Genomic DNA, 20,518 nt, shown 5'->3' on the forward strand with positions numbered 1-20,518 from the left:
AGAGTTTGGGAATATCATACTACCGTGTAATTTTAAACAAAGGCTAAAACGGTCTGGTGAAATTTCACCTCAGTTGTACAATTTTACAACCAGACTACATGAATAACCAACTGAAAAGTGAGTAGTTAACCTTTCAAATATCTTCTGCATCCTAGCAAAATAGGTTGCGCTTTTATTTAGCAAATCGTGATCCATTTGGCTCAGAAAGGAGTTTTGGTTTAAGTCTGAAAATTAAGCAGCAGATGGTGTGTTGTGTTATTTTCAGTCAACTTATAAATATGCAGACAACGCTGTATACACAATCACAAAACTTCAGTGGCCCTGGCTATACTTGTTGGATTTTATATAATCCGGTATTCAAATATATGACTTCATCTAAATTCTATTAATGAAATTACTGGTTTCATGGAAAATAGACAATAATATGGTTTAAGCGACAAGAGCTGTTTGACTCAATGGATGGGCGGGAATTGAAACCGTTACCAGGTAAGGCGCATCTGTACTCTGCTTACCTGCGCATCAACCTTGCACTGCAACTGCATGACCTTGATCTCCATGCCTTTGTGGAGTTGCTTGTAATGCTCCACAGAGCGTGCCTCGATGCGTAGCTGGCGCAGCTCCCGGCGAGCTAACATGCGCCGGCAGCAGCACTGTATGTAGATAGTGGCAGCGCGTACCCTGGAGTAGTAGCAGCGCGCTAACCAGCCCCGGACCACCTTCTGCAGGATAATGGCCTTCCTCTCTGACACCATCTACAGCAGGAAAAAAAAAAAAAAAAAAAAAACGCAAGTAGTGTCAATGATTGATTACTAAGAAAATAGCTTTTTAATGACCTATCAATCTTAAGCAAAGGCTTGAGGGCCCATCAATGCTGAACCCCTGCATCCTTCGGCGTTCCCCCTCGGAGCAGTTAAGTTGTCTTTTTAAATGGTTCAAGGCGGCCTACGTTTTAATTCATCTCCCAATTTTTCAATGTTAAGTCCAGGGTGTAGATTGAGAAGTGCACCTCTACAAGTCCCAGAATATCAAGCATGTGGCAGAGCATTCCTCACCAAACACAGTACTGCTTAACATCCACACCTTCTCAAACACCAGAAACGTCAATGAGAGACAAGTAGTTCATTCTAGAATTAACAGTGCTTCATGAACGCCTTCAATTCAAAATGGGTGTGTTGATACCTCCAACTATTTATACGGCTCAAAGAACAAACCAGGCGACAGTCATCGCAGACACATGTAGGTTCTAACAAGTAAAATGGGGTTGACCATCAATATCCTGCTTCGCACTCAGGAACCACTCTTGTTTTACGGACTTGTCCATGTAAAGAGCGAGCCTTGGTACTGGTCGTCAAAGATCTTGTAGATGCCTTCTGTGCAGTGACAGAAAATCTGCCCTGACAACAAGTAAATATACGGAAAACAGATGCCAACAGCTCATCTAACTAGAATTGTGGCAAGAGAAAGAAAAGATGTGGGAGACATCCAGTTTTCTAAGGAACGATTGTTTCTCAAAATATACAGGTTGGAAAATAGGTCATTTGTACATCTTTGCAGCTGATGTTCAACGATGGGCGGGAGACACAAGGGTAATGTCAACTGTGGCCAGTACCCCAGCTGAAGTCCTTGCCCAACCAATCATTTTCAGCTCCATCACTTCTCACATTAGGTAAAGCATGGGGAAGAGACCCAAACCAAAAACACAGGATATTAAGAAAATGGAGATGTGTTAATTAGAGAAAATTGATGGACAGACAAAAAAAATAATGCGAAATAAATAAGACCGTATGGAAAAGTCAATAAGTGAATTTGGAAGTTAGGAGTCAAGATATAAACATACTCTTTCCTTTTGCCAATCAAAAGGTAGCCCACCCCACCTGTATTCGGTCACCCTTTGTGCCACCTCTTAAAAATAACTTGTAAGGACGCCACTGTCAATGGGTTATTAAACTACCTACTTTGACAGAATATTGCCAACAATATTGCAAAATTAGAGAACCGTGTTGGGGCAGGGGGTGAAACATTGGTAAAATGTGTAGGCTCTGGGGAAATGTGGTTCCTTAAAGTGAAGAACACGTGAAAAGTACTATATTCCAACATCATCTGTGGTCCTCCATTTTTGACCATTATTAGAGAGTCCTTCAATGCACTTGGAGGGTATTAACTTAGTTTGTAATGCTTCCTGGTTCAGATTTGCCTACTTCTGCGAAACGTTTTCTGTATTTGCGAGATAAATCAGATGGCATTGTGAGAGCTAATATGCAATTTGTACCCAGCAAAGCTGCAAAATTCAGGAAGAATTTACTCTCTGCATGGCGACCTTTTTTGCTGTTTTCTATGCAAAATATTACTGCAAAGTGAACAGGAGAAAAGCAGAAGTTTTGCTAAAGTCACGATTGTCGGGTGAACATGGAACCATGAAAAATATTGCAACTTCTGAAAAGTAGCAATGTACTCTAAAGAACTTTGCTGAGGATCAACAATATGGCATTGCAACCATGCATGCTTCATATTTTTAGCGCTATCCAACTAGCTTGGATTGGGATAAAAACGGGCTGTTTTCGATTTAAGTGTTTAAACATTTTTAGTAACTGTTTGCATTATGTCCAAATTCTACTTCTGATCTTTTGGGTGACGAAAACGATGGCTCATGTTTGATAAAGTGAGGGGGAAAAAAAATCTGAGGATAATTTCTATATTACAAACAACTGTTTTCAAAAATCACGGATACAAACTCCACTCTTGGTATCAAGAAATGCAAGATAGCTAGACAGTGTCACTTTCCCCCAAAGAGTTTCATTTTAAAGTAACCACAGAGCTAGGTGGGTGCACATGCAAGGCCTTTGTGCGCTGTCCAACAAGAATTCAACACAAGTGAACTTAATGGAAGCGCATCAAGACCAAACTAAGAAGTGAGGTGAACTTGGATGAAGAAAGAACAACAGAACACAGACTATGGTGACGGACACAATGTGACTGGAAGTATTCTGTACTAGAAGATGGAACAAGGACCCCATACACATCCATGAGAATACTTTATGGATTCATTTATTTTGCTGCTTTCTTGGATTGCCCTCATTCACACTACTGTGGCTTGGTTTGGTGCTTAGATACAGTTCAGTCTGTTTAGAGTGCAGTATACAATGGTGTCTATGGCCCAGCAGGTATGCTGGGCAGGCAAGAAAACCTTTGTTGTCCAGAAGTCCACCCACTGACTTACCTGGTGCCAAGGTAGGCCTTTCACCTGATCCCTGCAATCAAATCCAAAAAAGTCACCAGTTCCTGGGATGCCAAACCTGCTCAGTTAACCAACCACCTACTGTGCAAGGAGAACCATGTCCAGACGTTATGCTTTTCTACAACTTCTATAACAATGCGGTGAAAGGAGGTACCTGATGATACAGTCGCCTGGCGAATAGGCCCCGGGCGTGGGCCTGGATCATTAGGGCTGCAGCACGACACAGGAGGAAGAGCCTCCTCACCATCATCATCCGCCATTGCTTCTGCAGGATCACAGCAGCCTTAGATCTTCTTAAGTGTTGTGCTAATCTGTGCAAAGAGGAGTAAGTGTCAGCAGAGTGATGAAGCCAAAGACAGGTGGAAATGCATTCTGGGAGTTGTAGTATTGGAGCACTGCAAGTAATTCATTTGATCTAAATGCTGGATTTATTGGCTTGTCAAGAGAAGTCCAGGAATGGAACTGGTCATCGAAGTGCCTTCTGGGAAGTGTACCCCACAGTGCCCTTCGATCAAACTCTTACCTCCTTGCTAGAAATCCCCGGACGTGCCTCTGGAGGGTGTTGGTGGCTTCACGCACTCGTAGGTATTTCTTCCTAACTACAAAGCCTTTTACCGTCTTCTGAATGCGGATGCAAGCCTGTCTGAGCTGATCTGCACGAAGCTTTTCTAGATAAGCCACTTGCCCAGCGCGGAAGAAGATCTTTGTGTTCCCGAACTGGTACAGGTCTGGATCCTGACAAAAGATTAAAAAATGTAACTTTTTAAAATTATAAATACTTCTACTAGAAACAGGGCGTTCATTAAAAAAAAAAAAAAAAAGACTACGATCTTACTAGCTGCAAACAGGGTAATATTTCGGGGAAAGGAACGGTGAATCTTTGTGAGAAATATCTAAAAACAGGCCCCAAAATAAACTTTGCCCAAGACAAAGGCAGTGTCTCTTATTTTGATGGATTGTTAGACTTTATGAGCACTATGACCGGTTAGGATTTGTTGGAAGTGAACGGACAAATTGGTTTCATAGAAAACATGAGTACGTCGAATAATATGGAGATCGAAGCAGGAAGAACACCGAAGTGCTTACCTCTGAAGGGACTTCATGCAATGCCTCACCTGCAACACTATCTCAACAGGGATGCAGCCAGTCTACAAACCTTGGACCCTCCTTAGCACTGGGTTTACTCTTTCTGATGTAAAGCTTAACGTTTCTGTTGAACAGAGTACACCCTTCATCTGTGGGATCCAATGAGAGGCCCTGATCAACAAATTCCATATAGGATCCACGAAGCAGCGTGGACGTCCATAGTCTGACTCATGCACACATTCTTCGTTCTTACTACTGGCACTAGAGAAATCAAGTAATTGAAATACTGTGTCCATAGCATGAGTGGAGTGCAGAGGTAACAGCGGTACAAGTGGAGTCCACAGAACTGGACTTTATTTATTCTAGCATCGAATAGTGCAGCTTATGCAAAACTCAGTAAGGATAACTAGATTATGACTATACACAGAGATCCCCTACTACAGAAGGAGTAGTTTCTGTCCTGTAACTCCAGTTCTGTAGTAGGGGTATCTCTGTTATAGTCATAATCTAGTGAAACCGCCCATGTTCGTGGACCCCGGAGCAATCAAAAATAATCTTAGAGTGTCGGACAAATGCAGAACTGCACAGACACTTAAGAGAATTTAAAGACAGATAATGCAGCCTATAACCAGGCCACACTGTCCAGTACTTCAACAAGAAATTCGACCAAAAATCCACAAACAGCAAAGTCTGTCCAGATTTCCCTTGCCTCCGTAGCAAAAACCCTCTGGAATGATAGAGAGGAAGACATGGACAGACCAGCCCCATAGGCTGCCATAATGTGGCTCAAAACAGGATACTGTGCATTTAAGAGAACTTTCCAGAACTTCACAGTATCCCAGAATGCACTGCAGGTCCCTTTTACTTTCAGTTCTTTTTGAAGGCGTAACACCCCAGACCTGTAGCATTCCTTACATGAATCTCTCTCCCCACCGGGGAGGAGGGCGGGTGCTTATGACTATAACAGAGATACCCCTACTACAGAACTGGAGTTACAGGACAGAAACTACTCCTTCTGTAGTAGGGGATCTCTGTGTATAGTCATAATCTAGTGAATAGAATGGCAAGCCCATCCCCACACCAAAGCGGTGGTGGAGAAACGAGAAATAACACCACTATTGTGCGAACAGATTTCGCAACGAAGCCTGCCCAACCTGAGCGTCTGCCCTGGCATCCGTGTCCAGACAGTAATGCTTAGCAAAGGTATGGACCAACTTCCAAGTGGCGGCCTTGCAGATTTCTGCAATAGAAACGTTACGGAACAAAGCCGTCGTGGCAGCTTTGCCCCTGGTGAAATGAGCCTTAGGTTTACCCACTAAGGTCTTATTAGCTTCCTGGTAACACAGTTGTATGCAGGACACAATCCACCTAGAGATGGACTGTTTAGAGGTAGCAAGACCTGTCTTGACTGATCCATAATTGATGAACAATTGGTCTGACCTACGAATATCTTTGGTCTTATCCAGATAAAATTTCAACACCCTCCTAACATCCAGGGAATGTAGAGACCTTTCCGCTGGAGATCAAGGATTCTTAAAAAACGTAGGCAAAGTTATAGTCTGGTTGACATGAAAATCAGAAATAACCTTGGGAAGAAATTCAGGGTGAGTACGCATAACAACCTTAGCAGCATCAAATACAGTATAAGGTTCTTGACAACAACGCCTGAATTTCACTCACCCTGCGGGCCGATGTAATGGCCAGGAGGAACGCCGCCTACCAGGACAGGTGTTGAAACGAAGCCTTATGAATAGGTTCAAAAGGCTCCATCAATCTGGACAGAACCACATTCAATTCCCATGAAGGCAAAGGAAGCCGGACCGGAGGGAATACTTTCTTCAAGCCTTCCAAGAAATCTTTGATCACAGGGATCTGGAAAAAGGAAGTCTGTGAAGGGCATTTCCTGTAGGCAGTCAATGCAGCGAGATGAACCTTAATGGAATGAACATTAAGGCCAGACCGCGCCAAATGCAGAAGGTAAGGAAGGATGACGTCTTCCTTGCACGTAGTCGGGTCATAGTTCTTGGACTTGCACCAAATACAGAACCTCTTCCACTTATAAGCATAGGATGTCCTAGTGGAAGGTCGCTTAGACTCCTTCAGTATGTCCATGCAATCTTCGGGCAGATTCAAATGGCCATATTGCACTCTCTCAGGAGCCATGCCGCCAAACTCCAAGACGAGAGGTTGGGGTGCAACATCTGCCCCCCGAACTTCGTGAGAAGGTCCGGCCTGGACGGCAGCCGTATGAGCGGAAGGAGAGATCGGTGAAGCAGGTCCGTGAACCACCACTGCCTGGGCCATTCCGGGGCAATCAGGATCATCCGTGCCCTGGACTGGGACAGCTTAATGAGTACCGCTGGAATCAGGGGAATGGGTGGGAAAGCGTACAGAAAGCTGTTCGACCAGTTTATCCATAGCGCATTCCCCAGCGTCCCTTGCTGGTAGTACCTGGAGGCGAAGTCTCGGCATTTGCTGTTTTCGGCGGTGGCGAACAGATCTACGCCTGGAGTCCCCCACCTTTCGAAGACTTCTCCTAGTAATTCGTCGTTTATGACCCATTCGTGGTTTTCCTGAATCAGTCTGCTCAGTGTGTCTGCCCGAACATTCTGCACACCTGGTAGATGGGTAGCAGTTATCGTCAATCCTCTGGCCAGAAGCCAGTGCCAGATACCCTGTCACAGGAGGCGCAGACTGTGCGATCTCGAGCCCCCCTGCTTGTTGAGGTAATACTAAGCATGGGCGGAAAATCCGTTTAGCTCGCGGATTTTCGGTAAATTCACAATCCGCGAATTTCCAGCAAAATCCACGAGCGGAACAAATTGGTTCAAAAGTTCAAGCTGACTTTTGTAACGCTTTTAGAATGGCGCCGGCAAGCTGCCAGAGCCATTCTAAAATGGTTACAAAAGTCAGCTTCAACAGGAAGCTCTAATAGATAAAGTAAAGCAGGTGCTGCTCAAATTCAGTTACACAATCATCATCCCAAACTTGGGGTGATTAATGATTGTGTAAGTTAATTTGACCTTCAACTCCAGCACCTGCTTTACTTTATCTATTAGTGCTTCCTGTTGAAGCTATTTGCAGCTATTTTAGAATGGCGCTGGCAGCTTGCCAGCGCCATTCTAAGTGGGGCTGAGGGCAGAAGGGCACAAAAGTGAGACAGAGGGCAGAAGGGGACAAAAAAATGAGGGGGGCAGAGGGCAGAAGGGCACAGAAACAAGTGGTACAGAGGGCAGATGGGCATAAAAAAACGAGGGTGGCAGTGATTAACCAGCAATCCCCCCCCCCCCCCGAGAAAACGCAAAGAGTCCCCCGCGAACATCCGCAAACTTGCAAAAAGAAAAAAAAAAAGAAAAAAGAAAAAAAGAAAAATCGCACTTTTCGGATTGCGAATTCGCGGATTGCGAATTTGCAAAATTCGCCCATGCTTAGGTAATACATTGTGGTCGTATTGTCAGTCTGTACAAGCAGAGAGTTGGTCTGGAAGGATGGATGAAAGGCCTTCAGTGCCAAGTGAACAGCTCTGAGTTCCAGGAAATTGATGCGATACGTGGACTCCATCGGGGACCACGTTCCTTGAATCTGTAAGTCTCCCGAATGCACTCCCCAGCCGTGGAGAGAAGCATCTGTCACGAAACCCTCTGAGGAGATTCTCCGCTGAACACCACCACTTCAGAGACTGAAGAGCATGCAGAGGCAGTCGTATCCTGTCGTCCCAAGATCCTCTCCTCTCCTCTTGTCCCATTGGTCCTCCAAGCACTCCTGCAGAGGTCTCATGTGTAGTCGTGCATGAGGAGTGAGGAAGATACAAGAGGCCATCGACCACAGTAGAGAAGACACCGTCCTCACTGTTGTAGATGGAGCGGTCATAAGAGCCTGAGCCTTCCGAAGGATCGATTGCCGTCGCTCCTCCGAAGGAGACACGCTTGCTGACATCGTATTGATGGTGGCTCCCAAGTACTGAATGCACTGGACCGGGGTCGGGACAGACTTGGACATGTTGATGTGCAACCCCAGCTTGTTCAATAGAACGCACGTCTTCTGTAAGTGTGCTTGAGCTTCCGAGAAGGAAGAGGCCTTGATCAACCAATCGTCCAGGTAGGGGTAGACAAACACCTTGTTCTTCCTTAGGTGTGCCGCTACCACTGCCATGCACTTCGAGAATGTTCTGGGCGCAGACTTCAGCCCAAATGGCAGTACTGTGTACTGATAGTGATTGGTGCACTTGAAATCGCAGAAACTTCCTGTGTTTGCATGTAATGGGCACATGGAAGTACGCATCCTGTAGGTCTATTGCACAAAGTCAGTCTCCCTGTTGCAACTGAGGATAAATCTGATGCAACGACAGCATGCGAAACTTTTCTCTGCGAATCCACTGGTTTGCCTGCCGCAAGTCCAGAATGGGCCTGAACTCGTTCTTGTCCTTCTTGCAAACCAGGAAGAACCGGGAGTACAGACCTCTTCCTCTTTGAGACAAAGGTACCTCTTCTATCGCCCTTTTCCTTAACAGGATATCGGCCTCCGCCTGGAGCTCGCGCAGTTGATACTGTGAGCTGACCGGAGGGATCGCTGGAGGTGGGCTGATGAATCGAAGACTATCCATTGCAAACAATATTCAGCACCCACTTGTCCGGAGTAATTTTTCTCCACTCTTCCAGAAAAAAATTGAACGCTTCCCCCCCACTGGAGAGGGTAACGGATGAAGGGGAAGTAACAGCTCAGGGTCGCAACCCGGCCAGGCCCTTGTTCGCTGTAGAAGACTGCTGTCCCCCTCTACCCTTCTGGAATGGTCTCTGGAACTGCTGCTGTTGCTGCTGCCCCGAAGATTGCCCTCGTCCTCTTCCCTGCGCACCGAAGTGTCTTTGGAACGGGCGGTAGGACTGCTTTTCTTTCGGCTTCTCCAAGCCCACAGCCGTCAGGGTCTCCGCCTCCGCGCTGGCCATCTCGTCATCTGCGTGTTTTCCGAACAAGGTCTCCCCGGAAAAAGGCAGATTGGCCACCCGCTGCTGGGCCTCCGGCTTGAGTGACGTGAGCCTGAGCCAAGCATGGCGCTGCTGATTGATCCCATGACAGTAACCATGGGCAGCCAACAGGGAGACATCCGCCACTCCGCTGATGACCTGGTTTGACACCAGCATTCCTTCCTTGAGGATCTCTTGGAAGTCCTCCCTCTTGTCTCTTGGCAGAAGTTCCACGAACTGTTGCAGGGAGTCCCACAGAGCCCGGTCATAGCGGCCTAGCAGCGCCGCATCACTGGACGCCTTCATGGCCGTGGACGCAGTCCCACAAGCCTTCCTTCCAGCCGAGTCGATCCATCGGCTTTCTTTATCTGGAGGCACAGTGGAGGACGGGGAGGTAGAGTAACTTCCTGGCCACCGTCACTATCACCGAATCAGGGACCGGATCCATCATCAGAAAGGCAGGGTCCGAATCCGGGGCCCTGTACTTCTTCAGAAGCCGGGAGGGAGCGGCCTTCACTACCGCTGGTGTGAGGAACAGCTCCTCTGCAGGTTCTACCAGTCCAGGTACTAGTGGTAGGAGAGGGCGAGACAAATGCTTCTTGTGAAACGGTTCGAATATCACGGACGTCGTGGTGTTGGAGCAGTCACCGTGATACCCAATTTCTCAGCCCCCCTCAGAAGAACCTCCTGGAATGTGCTTATGTCGTCCACTGGAGACACTCTGGTCCCTGGGGAGCCAGACAACGTCAGTGAGTAGGAGCGGGTCCTGGAGGAGTCTGTGCGGGACCTAGATCCCCCTTCTCCTATGGCGTCGCCTTGATCTGGTGGAGGATCTGCGTCGACTCCTCGATCTTCCTCTCCGTCCGGAGCGTGATCGTGACCTCCTCGGCCTTGGGCGATCCGCCGGTTCCACCAAAGCAGGTGACTTAGGCTTGGCCGGGGCCTTCGGCTTAGGTGTCCCTTTGGGAGGGGTCAGAAGATTAGGCAATGAAATCGACCTCGGAGGAACCAGAGGCGGCTTCTCTGGCAACCGAGGTCCAGGTTGAGTTGGAGGTAACCGAGGAGTAGGGTTCCTCGGAGGGGGACCCCTCGGCAATGGAGGCGATGGTGTCACCTTCTGTGACGGGGTATACACCTCGGAATACACCGAGCCCGGTGAACCGCCTTCTTTACCAGCCTGGGACGTTGGCGAACCTCCCATGGCATCAGGTCTCCTTCCACTATTCGAACGGCGAGCGTCGGTCCCTTGACGTCGAGCGTCTTCTCCTCGGCGTCAAACGCCTTCGCCTCGACGGCGACCTCGTCCGCGACCTCGTCCGCCTCGACGGCGACCTCGTCCGCCTTAATGGAGACCTTCTGCGCCTAGACGGCGATTCACTCCTAGACGACGAGGATCTCCTCGACGAGGATTGTCTCCTCTTCGCCAACGGCGAACGACGGTGTCGCCTCGACGGCGAGCGCCGACCCCTGGCCTTTCAACGTCGATCAATCGACGGCGAAATAGTCACAGGAGACTTCGATGGTGGCGTTGTAAGGTCCTTCGACGCCGAGCGTCGACGTCGTTTCGCCCCCGACCGTAGTCATCCCTCTCGACGCCGTAGTCGGTGCAATCGACCCAGACGGAGAATGGGGACGCTTCTGGTCTTCCTGCCCCTGGGGAGCCCCCCAGAGGCCTCAGCATGGGCAGATGAGGCCCCTCCAGACCCACCTTGCGCCTTCATTCTTAGAGGTCCTGAAGTTGGATCTTCTTTCTGTCCTTCAGGGTCCTGCCAGAGAAGCCTTGACAGATCACACACTCCTCTGGGACATGAGAAGATTGAAGGCAGAGGATACACACCTCATGGGGATCTGATTTGGCCTTCTTCCTGGAGCACTCTGGGCATTTATCGAATAATGCAGGCATATTCGACAAAAAAACAGAGTGCAAAAACCAAGGAGAAAGGCACCAAAGTACTTAGAAAGCACTTAACTTTGAAAAAAGCAGTGAAAAATCACCAAAAACCCGAAAAGAGAGCACAATGCTCCAGGGTCCTGCTTGCAAAAGCCGGAAAAAAGAACTGAAAGTAAAAGGGACCTGCAGTGCATTCTGGGATACTGTGAAGTTCTGGAAAGTTCTCTTAAAGGCACAGTATCCTGTTTTGAGCCACCTGGACAGGCTTTGCTGTTTGTGGATTTTTGGTGGAATTTCTAGTTTAAGTACTGGACAGTGTGGCCTGGTTATAGGCTGCATTATCTGTCATTAAATTCTCTCTTAAGTGCCTGTGCAGTTCTGCATTTTTTCGACACTCTAAGAGATTATTTTTGATTGCTCCGGGGTCCACGCACATGGGCGGGACTATTCACTAGATTACGAATATACACAGAGATCCCCTACTACAGAAGTGTGTTAGAACTTATTGCCAACCCTATATACTGCCCGCTACACAGAATATCTTTCTGCTCTCTCATGGCCTTATGCTGAAGGTCTTTATTGGACACTCTAGTTAGGTCCTGTTTAGCCTGTCTACTACCAGCATCTCTACTGTTTTGGAGTTGCTTTTCCTCCCCTAGTTCTCATTAAGACTTTGATGTAGGAGGATCTCTGCATACATTGCTAAGCCTGAAACGGGTTGATCCCAGCAGACATCTGGCACTACATAGCTTCTACTTCCTTGCTCCCACTTTATCCAGTCTCCAACTAGTACTTTTTGCTCTTCACTAGAGGCGGTTGATTCTCCTGCCCGGGCAAATCCTGCTTACGTAGAACCCCTGGGCTTCCTGAAGGATTTTAAAGGTTTATCATACCCTCCGATCACTTTAAAAAGTTCCCATGCAGTGTGGAATGTATTGTATGTTGATAAAATGCAACAAAAGATTTAAACCATAAAAAGTTCCCATGTAGACAGTCAGGTAGGTTGTAGGAAAGGCCCATCAGTTAAGGGATTTCTCCATCAGTCCCAAGCAGAATGCATGTGACTTTAAGAAGCCAATCCCTGGTCCACGTGGAATATTCAGGGATGCATATCCACAGCAATAGCAAGTCTGGGAGCACTTTCAGGTGTCTAATAAAGTTATCTGGATCTTTGCCCTTAAGGAACAGAGGTACTGCTGGGCTCAGCTGGGAATATCTAGGCTAAAACCAGAACAAACTTTTGAAACCCTTGCTACCAGAAGGGCCTCATTGCTTTGCACGTTGATGGTTTTTCACTAGAGTATTGTATAATGTATTTGTTTACTTTTTTCCCCCTTCCCTTTTAGGTCTTGGCGCACACACTTGCTCGAATGATAACTTCAGTCCTGAGGTGGTGTTTGCTCACAACACGCTACTGTGGCAGTCTCTACCATACCATCTGACCCAGTGGGTCTTCTCAGGACACCCACAGCTTGTAATCAATCTTACCTCTCCCATAGGACCACCCCCCCCCCCTTATGACCATCTGGGTTTCGTCATTGAACATTAACGACCTACTGGACCGAGTGAAATGCGCTGCGGTATTTACCTTCGCCAATCGTCATCTCCCGAGGTGGTGTTGTTTAAAGAAACTCATCTTTCAGGAAAGCGATGTCCCTTTCTGGGTCCTAAAGGATACAATTGGGTCTTCCATGCAGGGTATTGCCGGGGAGCGGCTATTCTTCCGCACTGCTCCTTTCCCATTACAGTTACTCACGTCACACATGGACAGCCCCAAAGGACGGTTCATTGCTCCAGAGGGTACCCTAGAGACAGGTGATTATTCTAATGAATGTATATGTACCACCTGCCGCTTTGCTGGTCTGAAACAGACCTCTCGAGATTTCTATCCTATTTTCCTTAGGGGCTTACAATATTAGGAGGCGATATCCATGCCATATTCGACCTGGACCTAGACAGTACAGGCTCCCCTTCCAACTCTATATTTGCTGGGGCTAGCAGACTTGCAGACTGGATTCGTACGCTGGGCTTCTGCAATGCTAGGAGAGCCTGGCACCATTGACTTCGCCAATTCACGTGTACATCTGCAGCTCATGATACTCACTCCTGAATAGATGTTATCTTTACTACCTGCCCCCGATTGTCAACTACTAACTCTAGATCCAAATCATGCCTCGCAAAATCTCAGACCACTGACCGTTCATCTTTACAGCCACCACCTGGGCTGCACCCCTTGATGAAACCTTTGTTTAATTGATAGGTACTGAAATCTGTGCGTATTTTTAAGCCAATGAAGGGTCGATTGCACAGGTCGGTACTCTGTGGGCGGCTGGTGCGGCGACAATGCAGGGTTTGCCAGGAGTTGTATCAGAGCCCTCCTCTCTCGTTCAATTGGAGGCCCGCATCCTTCGCCTGGAGCAGTGACTGGCGTTCACTCCTCAAGAGGATGTCTCCCATCAATTGGGTCTCATCCATGAAGACATACGTCTGCACTCATTTGATGTAGCCGAAACTCTTCGGTGGGCACAAAGGCCAAGATTAATGGTTGGGGTGACGCGAATGGATAGCTACTCTATTGGTTAGCCTCTCACCAATAAGCATATAGGATTATCCCAGAGGTCATAGATGACACCGGTTGTTCATGACAATCTCTACCTGAGATTGTCCAGGCTTTCGCTCAATACTATAGGAAATTATACTCTAGGCCAGTAAATAGGGACCCAGCGGTATCCTGTTCCTTTCTTGACTGGGTCTGCCTTCCTAGCCTATCTCACGCTTAATAGTGTTCACTTGACAAACCCTTCACGTTGGACTAGATCGGTGATGGTGTTGAAGTGTGGCTCAATGGTTAGAGCGGCAGACCCTGATGCAGAGGTCTGGCCCGGGACCAGGGTTCAATTCCCCGCCTCGGCGGGTCTTGGGCTCAAAATTCCACGGACCTGATAATTCTCGCCTCGGTGCCTATTCCAATCATGGAGTCCCACTCTGCAACTCTGGACAATAGCTTGCTTAATCTCCACAACGGCCCCCACAATGCTAAGGATGCCTGGCCTCCACCTTGGGGGTGCCCAGGAGTGGACGCCTCACAGGGAAAGCCAGGAGGGGTTCCACAGCGGTATTCATACAAGCGACTTGAGACCCTTGCGGGTGAGTAGTGCGCTATACAAGTATCAATTTACATTTACATGCACTGTCTGGCCTGGCGTCGAGAAAAACCCCTGACCCAGCTGATTTCCCACAAAATACTACAGCACAAATTGAGAAAAACTTCTCTTGTACTGGTATACAAAGGTCTGCCACATGGGCACCTTTCCTTTAGAGTTGTACTTAGCCACCATAGTTGTGATGCCCAAGTTGAAGCCTCTCTACGTGCTGCATCAACTATCGTCCAATTTCAGTCTTCAACTGTGTGGGGAAAAAAATTGCCATGGTATTGACGAATAGACACGAGTGGGTCTTGACTACATTTATAGAGCCAGACCAATGCAGTTTTGTGCCATCCCAGAAAATGAAGCATTGTATCAGTCTGCTTCACTTGGCCCTGGCCCACTGTCCTCGACTGCTCTAGGATTTGGCATTGCTCCTTATCGACTTTGAGAAAGCTTTCAATACACTGAACAGGAGTTCCCTTCAGTTGGTGTAGGCCCGCGCTAGCTTTGGCTAGAGATTTTGAAATACGGTTTGTGCCGTGTACTCGAACGCCCGCTGCTCGAGTGCAAGTTAACAGGGTCCTTTCTGCCAGCTTCCCAATAGAACATGAGACAAGGCGGGGCTATCCCCTCCCCCCTTCTCTTTGCCTTGGCAATAGGGCCTTGGCCCAACTTATCCGTACAGATCCCCGGTACTCGGGATGGACTTTGGATGTGGGTCGTGAGGACCGCAACGCATTGTAACCAGATGGCATTCTTTTATACCTCGCTAACCCGCTGTAAGTGGCCCCAACACTTTGAAGAGTCTTCAGGCTTGAGGATGAATCCAACTAAATCGTTGCTCGTCCCTTTGGTGTCAATCAGAGACTGCTTTGAATGGCAGACGACTGTCCCTCTCCGCCAGCTTAGTTTTATATATATGGGCAGCTTTAAATCTGGAACTTACCTGGGCCTTTAATCTTCAGCCTTTGGTCCTTAAAGCCAATTCGGACCTCGCTAGAAAGCACACTTCCTCTTAATTTCATGGGATGCATCGCATTATATAAAATGATGATCCTTCTGCGCTCTCTTTATATATTTCAGAACTTACCAATGCAGTTCTCTGGTGTGGTTTTGCCAGTTAGATGGACTTGCGAGAACATTCCTGTGGCGGGGCGCTAGGCCGCGTCTGGCCTTCACACAGTCAACAAGGTCCCTTTGATGGTGGCATATGAGTGTCTAGCCTTTGCCTCCACTAATTGTCCTTCCACCTTCTTATTACCCACGAATAGTTTAATTTGGGATGGTCAGATCCTGCTCTTGCTGCTGGACTACCCTCGTTTGAAGCCCATGCTCTATGGCTCCACGATTTTGAACTCTACACCTTTGGTAACGAGCGTGGTGTTTCTTGCATGGAGAGCTGCACTTCTGCATGTATAATTGGAGGCTAGACTTACACATGAAACCCCTCTCTGGCATGGCACCTGTCTGGAGTAAGTGGCGGTGCGCCGTGGCTTTCAAATCTGGGACCTTAATGTGATCACACAACTGGGAGATGAGTGGAACTGGGAGATGAGTGGTTGACAGTGGCAGCATGGGGGGGGGGGGGGGGGGGGGGGGAAGATTGGGTAAATGGAGAGAAAAAACAGCACTTACCTGCACGCTGGCTGCTTCCTCTTAGGTTGAGTCCAGGAGCCGGAAGAAAGCAGGAACCAGGTAGCACCCAGGCTCCCCCAGCAAATCACAACGCTGCCTTAAAGCAGGGTCGCAACAATTGGTCTCTGAGCGCCGTGATTTGGCGATCATAGAAGGACTTGGGGCCTGGGACTGTTCTACACCCAGGCTGTAATGCAGCCTGGGTGAAGAACATGCAAAGTGTGCATGAATGTCTTGCCGGCTAAACATTCACGCGCACTTAAGATGGTGCCACCACTGTTGCAGTGACATGCAGCCCGCCCCTAACTAGGGGAGACATGGATGGAAAAATGAAATAATGACGAACGTTATCTTATTTTGCCTGTTGTCGCTCACAGAGTAGTTAAGCAATGCTCCTCCGCCTTGTGGTTGGGTTCACATATACACCCCTTCAGGGACCATCAACAGACTTATACGCTTGCACATACCAAATTCTACAAATACCTCCAACTCAGACAGGCTCTCCACGCTTACATCCGGTCAACTGATGCCCTCCCACAATTCAATCCTTTGGAAGCTGAGCTTTTCAAGCGTAGTCCGGGCCACGGGGGAATCTCCGAATTATAGTACCCTTGGGATTACCATCCCTGGTTCGCTAGACCACCTTAGCGCCCTCTGGGAGAGCTGGGTGGAACACATGGAAGATGGGGATTTGCCAGATACCCTGATGGCCCCTCGTAAACTCACTATCTTCTCGCGGCTCTGCCTGGTACACACTATCTTTATTTTGCTTACCTTTCCCCAGCCCGACTGTGCCACGCAGGCCTTCGCCCTACCTCTGCCAGTCCACGTTGTGGAACCAGCTTGGCAGACTTGTATCATACGGTCTACTCCTGTCCAATGATACATAATTATTGGGTCAAGGTATCCTAAGATTTGTCAGATGTCCTTGGGTGAGAAGTCCTTCCTTGACCCCGCTTGATTCTCCTTGGTGTGTTTGAGGGCTCCGGAGGTACAAAGGTTGAAAAATCATTCCTGGGAACAGCCCTTTTTGTCGCAAAACATGATTGCCGTACAATGGCTATTTCCCCCCCATCCCCCAACTCTCACAGGATGGAGACGAGGTGTGGATTGGTGTGCGCAATAGAAGCGTGTGGTCTTTGAAGCCAGGGCTGTCCACAGAAGCATGGCTGGGTGAGGGGGAAATGGTTGGGTTAATCTTTTTGAGACTGCTACGGACATGTATTTCTGGTCACTGCTTTCGCTCTACACGATGTACTGCTTGAGGGTTACTGCCTTATCTGGTCCACATACTTTATCCTATACAGTGCTGTATGTTTGCCTAATGTTCTTCGCCACCATTTTTAATAGACAAAAATTCACTAAAAACTGTTTATAAATAAAATGTATATTTTCTTCAAATAATTGCTAGCAATACAACACATGACCATTCTCAGATCAGGTGACAAAGGTTGAATTCAAGATTGTACATGTTGTGGACCCGCATGTTCTATTCCTTCCAATGGCCTCGCCTAATCTTGCAAACTATAGAAATCTCTATACTGAAAAGCAATGGCCATAGGAAAGAGTAGAAACCAATTTGGTATTCCAATCCCCCTATTTTAGGAGAACATACAGCTTTTTTTCTATTGCAATCATGAAAACTAATCTACATAAAAAAATAACTACAGATCAATTATGAAATCCACAAAAAACTTCTAGAAAGAAAAAATTAGAATGGACATGTAACACTTTAATATTCATTTCGTATAAGTACAAAAATAAACGTTAAAACAGGCCTATAGTAGGGAGTTTGGAGACTGATTCAAGAATGGTCTCTGAGACAAGAAATCTTCCAAGATGTTCAGGAACGTTTTAATGAACACCGCTAATCTTTTGAAAGGTGCCAATAGAAGGTTGGTCAATCTGGACATTGACACAGAAGGTGACTGATTTATATATTTTTTTTACTGCGTTTTATGTAGAGCAAACGATACCCGAATCGGGTATCAGAGCGCTTTACATAGCACCAGCTTAATTACACGAGGACACTTTAAAAAAAAATTTGTTAAGCACCGGGAGATTAAGTGATTTGCCCAGAATCACAGGATGTTGAGAGTCATTGCAGAGACTGGAACCCAGTTCCCCAGATTCGAAGTCGACCGCCCTAGCCGTTAGGGCAACTCCTCTGGTTGAGGTGTCTTGACTGTTGCAAACTTTTAGTGTACTAACACGGATGTAGATATAGGCCTCACCTTGAGAAGCTGTTTCAGGAGTTGCTTGCAGACTAGTTTTTCATCTCCCAGAGCAAGGACTTCCATCGGCATCAGAACCCGGTAACGGCTGAAGAATTCAGAGTAGGACCATCTGCAGGAGGGCGTCGGGGGTAGAATGGAAGACCACAGAATAAGTTTACAAGTTTACTCTGAACACACAAGTGTGCTGTGAAAGTTGCGTGTATACCCTGGAACAGTTGGGTAGTCACGACAAGTCGGTTACTAAAAACACATTCATTAAATTCCGAAGTACATATGCAGCAAGGAAGGGCACCCCCAATGGCCATCTGTATGAAAGCAGCGCACAACCAGCAAGAACAAATGTGCTAATTACTCTTATGCATTAGTGGCACAGAAAAGCCTTGAATGGCTATACACACCTCATTGCCTAGGGTATCATCACAGTAGCAAGCTACTCCTTGTTCTTACCTGGATGGGTAGCCAGCTGCACTTATACGCACAGTTTCCAGCACTCCACAGGCTCTAAGTTGCTGAACTGCTCGATTGGGGTTGAACCTGCCAGGGAGAAATCCAAAGAAAATATCTCAGCCAGACAGATGCTCCACAGCCATGCCAAAGAGAAAGTCGGAGATACAGAGGGCTCCCTGCTGCGACAGTTCTATATATTAGGGGAGAGCGCACCTGCTCATGACACGTGTAGCATCAACGACTGCGGCCACAGCTGCGCATGCCCAGTGCTGGAGAGGGAATTTAAACTACTACGTGTTGTACATGTTCCACTTACAAGAGGAAGATTGCAATGCTTGGTTATGCCTCAACCTCGAGATCTGATAATAGCTTGACAACTTCTATGGCATACTTTCCAAGATAAAGATTGCACACAAATATTGGACCATCACAGCTCTAGGAGACTGGTTCTTCAACATTTGTTTATAAAGATCAATTTATGGGATTAGGAACGTTACGGAGAGAAATGCATTTAACAAATCCAAACATATCAAAATGAAGTTCCTAAAGTCAAAATTATGTTTCATGAGACTTCAAAATGCAGGTTTCTCTCACGCATGCGCCATTGGTCTCCAAGTGAATTGTGGGGCATCCATACATGTGCACTATTCCACAATCCTCTAATGAAGACAGCCCTTTATAAAGGAGGCAGGAGCTTCAATAGCGCACAGCCTGCTAGTTAAAGATAGTGCAGAACTCTCTCCTCCAACCCCTCACCCAAGAGCAGACCATACTTACACAAAGGGCAGCTTCTCGTCGTTGGGTTTGATGCAACGCACGAAGTGCGGAGTCGTGGAATTCAGGGTGATCATGAGCTGATGCAAGGACTCTCGAAACTACAAAAAGTTTAAAAAAGAAAGCAAAAGTGGGGAATAAGAGCCAGAAACTCAGGTTTTCACATTTGTTTTAGCACTACAAGACCACAACATAGAACTAAATGAAAGCAACCGGTCACCATTTCTGGCTTTTATAGCCTTAACGTTTCAACTATACTTGCTAAAAGACAAGTAACTAAGGCGCTTTAAGCTCCCCATTCAGGGCAGTTTGTTTTCTACCCTGCTGCAATGCTTTAGATTGCGAGTGAAGCTGAACGGTGTATGTCTTGAGCATGGTCTCTGGGGTCTGCACATCCGAGACTACTTATTAAATAAACAGGTCAAGGTGATGCAAAAGTAATGAAAAAGAAACTTTCCCTCCAACAGTGCCTTCACATTTTTGAAAAAAACATGCAAACACTCACTCTCCTACAAACCAAATGTAAATGATTCTTAAGTACTTTTACATCTACGTTAGAAAAACCTAACAGCCACAGCAGCAATAAAATGTCAAGCATTAGCCATCTATCCATGGACACCGACTCAACTTATTAAAATTTCTTTGTAGTATTGCATTAAAGACAAGCATGCTAGTTGCTTCTCACCTGGAACATTCCTAATTTCACTTTAATTCTATTTGAAGAATTAAGTGACTACCAGGGGCTCGCTCTATAGATAGATATTTATTTATTTGAATTTGGAATCCTTTATTTTGTATTCTTCTGTAGAACCCTGTAGCATGTGCTTGACCATTCCTGGAAAACAGACGGATTTACGGCCTTCTCCATAAGTCATGCTCAATGCATACGGATGCATAAGGGGCCCCCAGTGCCCAATCATAACCTATATTAGTGTTCGCTGCTCGTCCGGTGGCAGAAAACAGCACTCTAACAAAACCTCCAGGTATTGACCTCAGAGCTGACTTTCTTCCAGCAGCTCAAATGCTTACATTCTCTTTACGAGGAGACTACTCCATTTTATTAACTTCCTCTCAGATATTTTAAGAAAACAGACACCTGCCTA

At 47.0% G+C, this 20,518-nt stretch overlaps 1 protein-coding gene across 1 annotated transcript in view; it reads right to left on the reverse strand.

The window, feature by feature from the left end:
• The window catches only part of LOC147673315 (unconventional myosin-Vb-like), a 131,011-nt gene that overhangs the window by 53,002 nt on the left and 57,491 nt on the right, over positions 1-20,518 (reverse strand). The window contains exons 16-21 of the mRNA XM_086947145.1: positions 19,419-19,516; positions 18,642-18,728; positions 18,192-18,303; positions 3,759-3,970; positions 3,390-3,546; positions 513-752 (exon numbers count right to left, since the gene is read on the reverse strand). Of these exons, the coding sequence (XP_086803271.1) occupies positions 513-752; positions 3,390-3,546; positions 3,759-3,970; positions 18,192-18,303; positions 18,642-18,728; positions 19,419-19,516 (906 nt within the window). The remainder of the gene's footprint in view (positions 1-512; positions 753-3,389; positions 3,547-3,758; positions 3,971-18,191; positions 18,304-18,641; positions 18,729-19,418; positions 19,517-20,518) is intronic.

Source organism: Lissotriton vulgaris, chromosome 12 (assembly GCF_964263255.1).
Source record: "Lissotriton vulgaris chromosome 12, aLisVul1.2, whole genome shotgun sequence".
Lineage (NCBI taxonomy): Eukaryota > Metazoa > Chordata > Amphibia > Caudata > Salamandridae > Lissotriton > Lissotriton vulgaris.